The sequence below is a fragment of the Varanus komodoensis genome, unplaced genomic scaffold (genome assembly GCF_004798865.1).
Source record: "Varanus komodoensis strain SLA01 unplaced genomic scaffold, ASM479886v1 scaffold8, whole genome shotgun sequence".
In the NCBI taxonomy this organism is placed as follows: Eukaryota; Metazoa; Chordata; class Lepidosauria; order Squamata; family Varanidae; genus Varanus; species Varanus komodoensis.
In genome coordinates this window covers 29,155,594-29,168,298 of record NW_025336481.1, presented here as the reverse complement: position 1 = coordinate 29,168,298, position 12,705 = coordinate 29,155,594, and the positions used below count along the sequence as shown (strand labels likewise).

The 12,705-nt window shown below is 37.8% G+C and overlaps 1 protein-coding gene across 1 annotated transcript in view; it reads left to right on the top strand.

The window, feature by feature from the left end:
* Positions 1-12,206, top strand: part of OTOGL (otogelin like) — a 96,946-nt gene extending 84,740 nt beyond the window's left edge. Inside the window, exons 54-57 of the mRNA XM_044455199.1 lie at positions 2,169-2,288; positions 3,921-3,966; positions 10,046-10,125; positions 11,965-12,206. Coding sequence (XP_044311134.1) covers positions 2,169-2,288; positions 3,921-3,966; positions 10,046-10,125; positions 11,965-12,165 — 447 coding nt within the window. The 3' untranslated portion in view covers positions 12,166-12,206. The remainder of the gene's footprint in view (positions 1-2,168; positions 2,289-3,920; positions 3,967-10,045; positions 10,126-11,964) is intronic.
* The last annotated feature ends 499 nt before the right edge of the window (positions 12,207-12,705 follow it).

The following is a 12,705-nucleotide window of genomic DNA, read 5'->3' as shown; positions in this document are numbered from 1 at the left end:
GAGGAGGGGGAGGAGGGGAAAACAGAGCTCAGACCAATCTGCTCCATTCCCCATATCAATTTCTCCTTTTTGGTTAGGGATATGAATTTGTCTAATCCTTTTCAAAAGCTATCTCTGGGTTTTATGTTGGCTTAATTTGTACAAAATGAATCTGTAGAATCCTGTTTTATTGAGCACAAGTGCTGTACATCTGCATACAGCGTGTTTACTACAGCACAGCTCTTTCCACTTGTGTGATTGGATAACTGAATCATTGTTTGTCCTGAAGGTCAGCTTGTTAGGAGCAACAGGCCAGGTTCCCTAGTTTAGATGACAAGCTAAATATTTCTGGTTACACTTGCAGGGGAGCCAAGCTGGAGTGAATGGAGTCCATGCATCAGCATGCAGCTCAGTCATAATAAGCTTGGATTCATCAGAATCCTGTCTAAGTATTCCATATGAACATGAGTATCATATGCAAATGTATGGAACCAAATCTTCATGGTTGCTTGTATTTGGAAAAAACAGGTTGAGGAAGGGTGGATTTTAATGAGAAATTAGCAGCAAGTGGGAAAAGAGGGAGCTTAGTCTGCCTTTCCTCCACAATACTAAAGTGCTTTCCCCCTCCAATGGGAATGTTTAAGGCTGATAAGGCGGCAAACATGAATTCTAAGATGGCAAGCCTAGAAATAAAGGGAAAATGAATATGGTATAGGATCTAAGCATAACAACTCCAGGAACCTTCATTTATCTTGGTCCCAAACTGTTTAAAATTATGGTCCAGGCCTTGATATGACTTTTATTCTGCCTTCCCTCAAGAGTGTTTTCACTATTCATGTGAGCTAACAATGGGCATTGTGAAAAAAGATCCTGTTTTAATACGCTGGTTCATAAGCAGTAGTGAAACCAAAGGTTCCTATTTGAGATGCCACAGGAAATAGTGGTTTAGCAAGCTAAAATAGTAGCACCAACATTGTTACATCTAAACTTGGTTGACCATTGCACATTGGCTGCAAACCATTTATTGTATAAAAATTATGGTTTGTAAGGTCATGGTCTGAAGTGGGCATACAAACGATGGTTTATGTTAACCATGGTTAAGAGTTACATTAGAACACTTTAGAACACTTAAAGTTTATATGGTTTACATGGTTAAACTGAATCCCCACCTGCCTGATAGCAAGGTAACAAACAGGATCTGGATCAGACCAGTGGCATATCTAGTCCATCTTTCTGTTCCCCTGGTAGCCAAGCAAATGCCCATAAGAGGACCACAAGTAGGTCACTGGCATTCTCTCACTCAGATTCCTAACAGCTGGTATTGATACTCATGCTGCCTCAGATGCATAGCTATCATGATTAATAAGCATGGCATCTGGTGTCTTGTTATGTCTTCCAGGAGCAGAGCTCCATCCCATAAGTTAAATTCTGGTTATATTTTCAGACCTTCTCTTACATGAGTTATTTATTATGGTAGACATGTTGTGAGCTAGAGCCAGGGGTCAGACTAGATGACCTGGGAGACCCCTTCTGACTTGCTCTGTTTCTGTGTTTATTCTATACTCACAATCTTTTATTCACAGAATTTTGTGGGACCTTTTCATGGCAGTGTCATTCTTCAGAGCCTTGCCTGTATTTTTCAGTAATTTTCTTTGCTTGCTTGCTTGCTTATTTATTTATTTTAGAGTGAGGAAAGTCTTGGTATTTCCTAGACATTCCTGCTATTTGCTACAGAAGCCTAGTAGGATTGCACACTATATCATAGTAACACCTTGTGCTATGTATGGAGAAAAACCTCAAGCGATACTGTAATCCTTCCACAAAGAAAAGAGAAGTAGTAGTCTTGGTAAAGTGCCAGGTTATATGCTTTTGTTTGAGAACTTAACTAGCATTAAGTTAATAACTTAATATTAACTTAAAACAATTAAGAGTGTTCATAGGAGTTGCCCCTTTTGTAAACCATGTACTATGAAAAATGCACTAGATTAGCATTGTTACTACAGTGAAAATAGTTAAACAGAGACTCTCGTAAAAAATGAATAGCAGGTGGTATAATTTTATTGTCATGGAAATCTAATGTGCAGATCTAGTGAATATTTATGCCATCTTTTAACCAGTTATTTCCCCCTGCTTCCCAAAAAGAATAATCTTATCTCTCTCTTCCTTTTCTTTCTCTCCTTCTGTTTTAGGAAGGAAGCTCATGGGAGTTTAACTGCACTAAATATCAGTGTGCAAAGACCGCTGTAGGTGCAATCGTCCTTGGATCCAGCCTCACTTGCCCACCCTTTAATGAGACTGAGTGTACAAAGGTTGGTGTCCGTAAGTGAGAAAATAAAGGAAGATTTTTGTCTGGAAATTTGACAACCAATTAGAACAGTGCAATGCTGTGAAAAAATCCACTGTTGCTTTTCATTATTTTCTTCAAATGAGCAGTATTGAATATTAGAGACACTAGTAGATCAGGAGATGCTACTAATTTCTATATCAGGTTGAAGGTACTATATACAAACAGCATACTATGTGGCCAGCTCTATGGATCTGAAAGCTGTGGTTCAGTTTAAATGCTTTCCACAGAATTCATCAAAACATTGTACATGTATTTCCCAGTGTAGTCTTGCATGAACTGAATTGTTCTTGCATGACATTGGATCTTAGCCTAGTTTCTCCCATCTGTAAACCTGAAATATTTAGAATCAATTATACAATTTCCTCACAGATAGCTTTCAGTATGAATTTGGGGCTACCCAATGAGCACCAAATGTAAGAAGAGCCAGTTCCACAAACCAAACCAAACCATCTGAAAGACAAGTAATAAAAACTGGGTTTTCAAATAGAAATATACAAACAAAGATAATCAGAAGGGGTCCCTCAGGCTGTATAGTCTGACCCCTCGCTCCAGGCAGCTGCACTCATGTAATCTTCAATATATGATTGTCCGATCTTTCCTTGAGTGCCCTCACTGATGGGGCCTCCACAACCTTTTGTGGAAACCCATTCCATATCCTAGAACCATGAGGAAGTAGTTCCTGGCACCCTTCCTGAAGCCTAGTTCCTTTAGCTTTGCTCCATTGGAACACATCCTGCCCTGCACTACAGGGAAGAACACATTGCAGCCCTCCTCCACATGACATCCCCTCACATGCTAAAGGATCTCCTCTCCTCTCCTCTCCTCTCCTCTCCTCTCCTCTCCTCTCCTCCAGCTGAAAAAACCCAGTTCCCTCAATCTCTCCTCCTATGATTGGATATGTATGGCCAAGCACTGAGAAACTAAGCACAGAGCAAGACAGCTGGAGCCATCACTGCTGCATTGTCCTCAGTGACCCTGAGCACTACACCTATGTTGCAGCACGGTGGAACTCAGAGGTATTCAGAGGAAGTGGCTGCCCTGTGCTTCTTTTCTCAGGGAGTACCAACTGGCTGGAACTGTGCTGCTGCCAGGCCCTCCTGTGGGACACACACCTTTCCCCTCCTGGTAAGCTTGCTTTGAGAGATGGACAGAAGATACCTTGTCGAGGTCCCTCTCAAACCTGGTGCTGGCCTGATTATATGATGGAGTCCTGTGCAGTAATGCTTTTCAAAGTTTTAAAAAGTAGTTTAAATCTCAACCCAAACATGGCAGCCATTTGCATTTAGCCATAAAATCTAAGAGTAAAACTGTAGCTTATGCCACACCAAACAAGTTTTGGCTAGCTTTTTTATACAAAGGGGAAGTATGCTGCATTGTATCTTATAATGCTAGCTGCTGGCTGGAGATGAAGATTATGAGATCCAGGCTGAATTTTCCCAAAACATAAAATACATGTTAATACCCACATAAATACATGAATTGGCTGTGGATTAGGCTGCATCTGCTGTTTCTTTTTTACATGCATCATTTGGATATTGTAAGATATTTCTTTGGGCACAGTCTTTTTTGAAATATCCCTTTTTAATTTTCCTAGAATGGAGGCACTGTACAGACATATAACGATGGCTGCTGCAAGACCTGTAAGTGAAGAAAGCTGCATTCAGTGCTAGTTGCGTGCTAGTTTGGCTTTGTTTTGGATAGCTGTGTGTGTTTTTAACCCCTTCAGTGGGACATTTGGAAAGAAAAAGCATGCTGTCCCCCAAATCATGTATAATTCTTAACAAAAGTCATTGCCAAGCCCTGCTTTATATGGCTGCTACCATGGTGATTCTTAAAACTTTTTTTTTTAATTAAAAATCTTTTCCTTCTGGAGTATAACCACATCTCTCCAAATATAGTATGGGCATAAGCAAAAGCTACTTTGTTTTGTTTTATTCTAAACAAGTGAAGTTATTTGATTACCAAGACCGTTAGAGCAACACTTGCATATATTTTCAAAGGAAAAGTTCAAAAACTTGGATAATATAATGTGAAGGCAGTTATAGGATTTTCTGTTATATATTCTATAGGATAAATATTTTTTCTCTTCAAGTAACTAAATCTAAGAAGATGCTTCAATGAGCAAATTAGTTTGAAGGATTAAGGATTTATTTCATGTAGAATAGACAATTGCACTTTTAATAAATTCTGTGTCAAATTCCAATGTGCACATTGGCACACATACCAATTATCATTAATATATGGCATATTATACCTGGAGTTATAGTGTTATAAAGCACACTAAACAGGTTCAGAAATGTCTTCCAGAACAGGAAAGGATTTTTCACTTTTAGAATACCAATAACAACATCAACCAACAACAGTTAATTCCATCCTAGGCTTATTTTCCAGTGGCTTAAACATATGAAAAACATGCTGGTTCATGGGGTTTTAATTAGTATAGGATGGTTTTTAAATGAGGGACTGGAAAATGTTTAGCTAAGAAGGAATTAAGAAAGCACACAAAATTGTGCATCAAATACAGCTTTAAGAGAAAACTGAAGAAAGAAGTAGTCAGTCACACTGAATGGTAGCTCTCAGTACATTTTTTTTGGGTGGGGGGATACTCTTTATCAAGAGAGATGAATTTACATTGATATTCCTTGGAGTAACTTTCATGCTGCAAACTTTTAAAATGAACTGAAGTGTAATCAGTCTAGCAGGCTATATATCTGATTATCTCCTTCAACACCTGCTTCTCATGTTTTTCAAAACATATTGGAACTACAAATATATACAGCTGTCATTTTTATTTCTAATGTGAATGGAAAGTATTTCTTGCTCATGCTAGGAAGAATCTCTGATTTATGGTGAATTTTACACTCACACACACACAGGAATGTAAATAAGTAAATAAACTTCTCTACTGTCCAAAAGCTGAAGTTCTCTGGGAAGTCTACCACAATTCCTAGTTGGACCATAATGCAATAACAAAACTTTCACCCTATTAAAAACTAGTTAATATAAAGCTAACAGTTGCATTTTCAACAGCCTTTTAAAATAGTTAACAGTTACAATTTTTCGAAAATAGTTAACAGTTGCTTTTTGGGGAGTACAAGGGGAATACAGGGGGGAGGATAATGTAGGAAAGCTCTTCTGTGCAAGCTGACTAGCTTTCATATATCTGAATCTGCTCTCTCATTCTTTGAGAATATGTAAGACACATTTTTAATCATTCTGAGTGATTCAGTATGCATAAACATCCATACATTCAACAACATACAGCAATATGTATTTCCATATTCTGTACACACATGCCACAATATGAAATAATTTTCAGTCTTCCACAAATGGAAGAGCTTCTTGTCTCCATGGAAGAGACTGAAATGCAGCAGATCTTATACAGAAGTGAGGGACATAGGGTGTTGCTGAGGGAAGGAAAAATAGGTGGAAATTGTCTCTCGCCCTTTCTCCAGCAGGAACATTCTTTGGATATATGCAATGTGGCTGACTTGCTCTCTCTCTCAAACATGTGTGCACACGCATGCACACACACACACTACACACTACACACACACACTAACATAGTATCTTAGTATGTCTAATAGATTTCTATGTATTAGATATACTAACATAATATTTTATGTTACCTTTTCCTTTCAAATACTGCTTGACATCATATACCTGCATATATCATGGCTAAAACCTAAAGCTTTAACTAAAGAGATTAGTATTTTGAACCATATTTAAGGGGAAGTATTTCACTTAGATAAACAAAGTTAATATCTCACCGAAGCCATATCTTTTCATTCCCTGTTTATTCATATAAAGCGGACTTTCTGTAAAATCAGGATATTTAATATAAATAGATATAAGTATCTCCCATTTAGTGTAGTTATATAGCTTTCACAATATTATATAGGCTTAGGAAGTGCATTGTTATACTTCAGAACTTATTGCTGAGATGGCTTCTAAGAAAAAAATATATAATGCAATTAAATGCTGTTTTACATGCTAATAGAGAATGTTTCTGAAAACTAAAAGCATGTGCTTTCATGGTATGTTAAAGCAGTTTAAAGTCAGCTAAAGGTTTAGCTTGCAACTCCTTGGGTTTTAATGGGAACTAATAATCTTAATTTTAAAAGATTGATTAAATGCATGCTAAGTGAGTTTGTTTGTTTAATTCTTACCTTGCCAGTCTTAAGAAGCACATAGAATGTGCTCCTTTGTGTAAACATCATAGCATTGTTATCCACAAAAGTATGCAAGCATAGGATTATCAAAAAATTAAAAAATAGGAAGACTTATTCCTTTTTACAAAATGTGCAATTGCAGATGGCAGCGTAAGAATTAATACAATGTTGTGTATGTCAAAATGTTTTAATATTACAAGAAACTTATATTCCCAATAATTCTGCCAGGTTCTGGACGGGGTGTATTCCCCTTTGCCATTAGCCCCATAGTCTCTACTGATAGTATTAATTGTGAACCAGGTATTATTATTTTTAATAATGTATTTTCTTTCTTTTAAAAACGTTTTACATATTTTTGCATTGTTAATATTCTTTCTGCTATGAAGTTCATGCAGGTGTCCTTATGCAACTCAGGCTTGGTTGTTAGTCTTCAAAGTGACTAGGTGACTTTAAGCATATACTGAGAGGTTTTTTTTGAAAGTGGACTAGAATTCCTTGCAGAATCAACTGTTTAGGTTCATAAAGTATAGAAGGCATAATCTCAGGGCCAGTGTCAAGGATATGGCTATGCACTTGCTGAGAGGACACAGTCCAGCAGGTGCTCACCATTACGAGTCTCCTTGACTTCTCCTTTTCACCATTATTATGGTTTTTCACCTGCCTCTAACACAGTGGTGGAAAGGAGGAGCAGTAGATGCCACTGCCTAGTTGCTCTCTGGTGTTCTGTTCATTAAGCAAGCCAATTGTGCCAAAGGCTACAGAGAGGATGAGGAGCAATAGTAGTGAGAAGGTAGCTTCACTGAGGGTGGAGGGACTGTTGATAGGGAGTGTCTTGTCCAGGGAATCTCAGAATCTGGATCCAAGACTGATTCCTTTTTTCCATTGAGAGGATCACTTCACAGTGATGACTGGTGCCACAGCATGGCAAGCAGTAATGAAATTGTGACTGAAGAAGAGATGGTGCCTTTGTTGGTGGGAGTTGTGACATGAAGGATGCATGGAAGCTGTGAATGCACGCAGTTTCCTGCATCCCAGATTGGTTGCCATATGCTGAGTTGGCACATGGGATAACCTGTGCATGGGCTTAATTTATTTTCTACATGGAAGTATGTATGAAGTGGTCTTATATATAAATTAAGTTTCCAGCCCAGTATATATTTCTGGAAAATATAATGTGCAGTAGAGCTTCCAGTGAGAACAAGAAAATGCACAGAATTACTGTATTTTTCCATGTATAAGATGCTACTTTTTCTTAAAAACATTTACTCAAAAATGAAGGTGTGTCTTATACATGGGGGGCTGCAGGTGCGCTGGGGGGAGGGAGACTGGTGCACAGGTGGGGAGGCGGTGAGCATGTGTGCGCAGGTGGAGGGGTGGCGAAGCGGCACATGCGTGCACAGCAGCAGTTTGTTCACTGGAGATGGGTAGGAAAAGTGGGGGGCGTTCTACACATGGGGGCATCTTATAGATGGAAAAATATGGTAAGTATATTCAGTGCTATATAAAACTGAAGCAATCAGATATATCTTGTTTGATGGGAGCAGGATAAGCATATTAGTCATAGTCTGAAAAATAGTAATTACTCTGAATTACAATTTTAGAGCATCAGTCAACACTCTGAATCAGTTGACCAAAACTTTGATTTAGTTCAGTGGGACCAAAGCTTTTCCTTCTTAGCAATGCATAATTTATGCCCAATTTGATCTCAACATACCCATGTTTAACTTAAGAACAGACTCTTGTCCATATTACAATTTTAGATGGCATTTAGGAACACTCTTATGAGTTTAAAACATAAAATGCCTCAATCCAGGAAGGGTTATCTATACAGAAAAACAGGATTATGCGCATAGATCACCCTGCTTGATTCTGCATATACAACATATATAGTGCATTAAAAACCATCAAGTAACTGGAACAGCATCTGTAAACCACCTTGCTGGAGTGGAACAGTATGTATCTTTAGGAGAATATTACACAGGGCCTCCAGCATCTATCTTTAGTTTAGACCACTGTTCATTTTGGTAATTTGGGCCTAATAGCCACTAGTTATGTGATATTTAATTAGTACTCCAACAAGCTTTGTATCTGATTTAAAAAATCTCTTATGATGTCCATTTGAAGACTAGTACTATTGTTGGTGCCTTAGAATATTCTGCTTTTGTCAACACTTCTTTCCTGCCCATGGATACAATTTTTAGAGGAGTGTCAAAAACAGCAGAGTAGCATTAGTGTCTTTTATTATTGCTATGACATCTGTTGTATCTGTTTTGTATATGGGATATACAAAAGTTGCTTATCTCCTGTGGCCCCTGTGTGTTGGGACTTCTGTTGTTTTGTTTAATGTTTCTCTTCTGGTGTCTTTATCTTCCAGATAATTGGGGTGGGGTTGAACTACCAGATTCTTCAGTATTATATTTTTATATTCATGTAGCTACCTTGATAACCATGTCTTGGGAACAAAATGTGTAAGAGAATGATCCACATCTCTCTACAAGATTATCTGCTTTTGAGCACCAGACCCAGCTTGTAGGGTTTCCATGCATCTGGGAATATGAAAAAGCCTACGGATCTTATGCTGTCCCATCTTATGCATGAACTGAGTCCAATGTGCATCGTTTCTATGTGATCTGTGTGCTGCAAAAGATAAAAAAGGTGGTGGTGGTAGGATTATCATGTGAGCAAGGCAGGGGCTTGGGCCATTTTCACACAGAAATGCCTGTGTGTGGCTTCTAAATCACAGTGCATCTCTTAGTTTTCAGTGAATGCTATTTATTGTAACCAAGTACCACCACCACATGGAGGTTGTCATATAGACACAGCTGTGCATAGGCACAATCATCAGGTTTGTGTGTGCATTCCACCTCATATGAAAACTGCTCATTGGTTTGTGTGAACTCAGAGTTTTAATAAGTGAAATGCATGCAATACCTGTTGTATTCAGCAGGAAATACCATATTGCATTCTACTTTTTGATTTTCATAATGTGGGTTTAAACTTCCAATGTTATTTCCTTTGACTTTAAATACTAAACGACAATCACATGTTTACTCTTGAATAATCTGTCTATAGTCTGTGAAAATGGGAGTGTCATAGCTGTATATATGTGCGGCAATTGTGAAGTATAGAATGTTTCCCCTCATCCACACACAGTGAATGTTACTATCATGCAAACTAATGGTGAAGACTGTACTCAAGGAATTGAAATAATGGTAATTGGTAAATAAATTGAGGCCATGATCTACAGGGCCATGAGATAAACTCTATAGATGTTATAGAACTTAAGAGTTCTCAGCTTTAGAAAATGCTTTATCACCTGACTTGCAGACCTTGACAGAACTACTAGATTGGTGTGTAAGCAGAACCAGCACAATGGGAAATGCAGAGAAGGCTGAGACAAGACATCTTGGTGAATGTCTAGAAGTTCTGACTCACAGCCAAAGGGCTCTTTAGGTCATGGCCTAGTGAGCATTACCTGGAACATTATCTTCATACCCTAACAATTACGAATAAATGAATGAATAATGGCTATTTTATATTTCTTCAGGCAAAAGAGATGAAAGGATTTGCCAGAAAGTGACAGTTCGAACAACTATAAGAAAACATGACTGTATAAGTAGAAGTCCTGTAAGTTCAAAATCTTGCTCCCCTTTCACACATGTTTGGTACAACTGCACTTAGACTAGTGTGTTCAGTTTTGGCTGCATTACCTGGAAAAGGATATTATTGAGTTGGAAAAAGTATAGAGAAGGGCTGGATAACTCCACTATGAGGAGCAGCTACATCAACTGGTACTGTTTAGCTTAGAAAAATGGTGAGTAAGGGGAGACATGATGGAAGTGCTTAAAATGATGTTGAGATTTTCTTCCTCTCCCCTAACACTAGAGCCCAAGGTCAGGAAGCTGATTGGTGGGAGGTTTAGGACAGGTAAAAGGAAGTACCGCTTCACATAATGTATAACTAAATTGTGGAATTCACTGCCATGGGAAGTGGTGATGGCAACCAATCTGAATGGATTTAAAAGGGATTTGGACAGATTCATGAGGAAGGAGGCTATCTATGGCTACTAGCCTTGGTGGCTATGAGCTTTCTCCATTACCAGAGGTAGCATGCCTGCTTACCCAAGTTGCTGAGGAGCTTGGGCAGGAGGAGATCTTGGAATCATCCTGCTTGAGTGATCCTGTGGGCAGCTGATTTGCCACTGTGTGTGTACAGAGTACTGGACTAGATGGACCTTGGATATGATCCAGCATGGCTTTTTTATGTTCTTAGGTTTTAACAAGTAGATTTTTTTTCTTGTACTTCTTAGGACTTAGTTAGATCATAAAACATACCAACCATTAAATTATGCTTGTAAAAATGTGTGAAACAAATGCTCAAAATTGACCCTACTACTTCCTTGACATCTGGAGGATTTCTCACCCTGGCAATGTCCTCCTACTCCTATGTGCATTTACAATTTAATTACTTCTAAAATAACATTAAAAGGGCTGACCTCTTCAGAATAACTCCAGATGCACTGCATACAAGATAATTGCCTGACCAGATGAAAACACTGGCTTTGTAGATCATTAAATATTCTCCTACTCTAAATCAAAAGTGCCAGTGCATAAAAAAATACATGTGAGTCATTTCTTTGAAAAACTCTCTGATCTGTGACATCACCCAATATATATACTTTTGACTAAATTCAATTTAGGAGAATTAAAGTATAATATCACTTTTGGTTTGTAAGATGTAAGATATAAATACATTGTATACAGATATATGCATATATGACTGAACAAACATTTCTATATGTTTATGTAGAAATCTCTTTTTTATTACAGTAACACATTTTGCATTACAGCTGTTACATACTGCTGTTATGCTGATAAGAACAAACATTAAGGTTAGGACTGGATTAAAACATACTTTGATATTTGACACTGTTACAGCAGATTTTTATTTGCTCTATTCCAAAATGTCTGGCAAATTTGACAGGCAAATGGAGCTGCAGGCAAGGCTCCTGGGACTTGATCGTCATCCATACTTGCCTTTGGGAACTACTTTAGCTAATGGGATAAGTGATAAATAGAGACTGTTCCATGTTAGGCTGTCAGCTTTCTTTCCAATCCTTCCTGTTTGTCCTAAAAGTGAGTGCTTGTTTTTGCCTTTGGGCAAGAGTTGCAAGTAAGTAAATTTTGGGCATTTTTTCCCCTCTAAAACTTCTTTTTTGGGGCAGGGAGTTGCTAACCCCACTGCCCGGTTTCTCTATTCTTCAAACAAGCTAGTAACCTAGAAATGGCTTTTCCTATGCCAGAAACATTCTTGTGGAGCTACCTTAGATGACATATGCTCAGTGGACATTTGCTAAAAGAATAGATTTATAAATTGCTTCTTATATTGTGATGACGTATACATCCTTTTTTCGAACTAGATAATATTTGATGTGAGGAATGACATTTTTCCCCCTTTCTCTGATAGATCAATGTAGCTTCTTGTGATGGAAAATGTCCCTCTGCTACAATTTTTAATGTCAACATTGATAGCCATTTAAGATTCTGCAAATGCTGTCGGGAAAATGGAGTGCAAAATCTAACTGTGCCACTCTACTGCTCAGGAAATGGCACTGACATCATGTATGTCATCCAGGAGCCTACAGATTGTTCATGCCAATGGAACTGAGACTGTATGATTATGTCCGAGTACTGCATTCATCAGGATTATATGTGCATTAATATGTTCAGATTCAATAAATATCCTATTAATATATACAGATTTTTCATGTTTTAGACAAATATTGAAAATTGATGGTGTTGGGTTTTTGAACAATTCAGCAAAACATGTATATGTTGGCTACATAAGTTTTTGTATGGTAATCTTTTTTGCTTCAGATAAGTGAATTAAACAGCTCATGGTAACTGATGTTTATACTATATACTTGTTCCAGAATTATTATAACTGAAAATCTTTGTAGCTTGTTAATTCTTCCAGTGGCATCTTTCAGTCACACTTCAAATGTAACCCACTGTACAATGCAATGCTTGTAATATTTTATTGATCACTTTTAAAATGCAAGACATGCCAGTGTTCCCTTTTTCTGTGCTGTTTGGTTTAGAAAAAGCAAGCAAAGTCCCAGCATACTTTACATCTTTGTATTCTTTTTGTCAACCTCAAATGTACCTATGGAAAGGGCTAATAAACCACCTTTGACATTAGTTTACA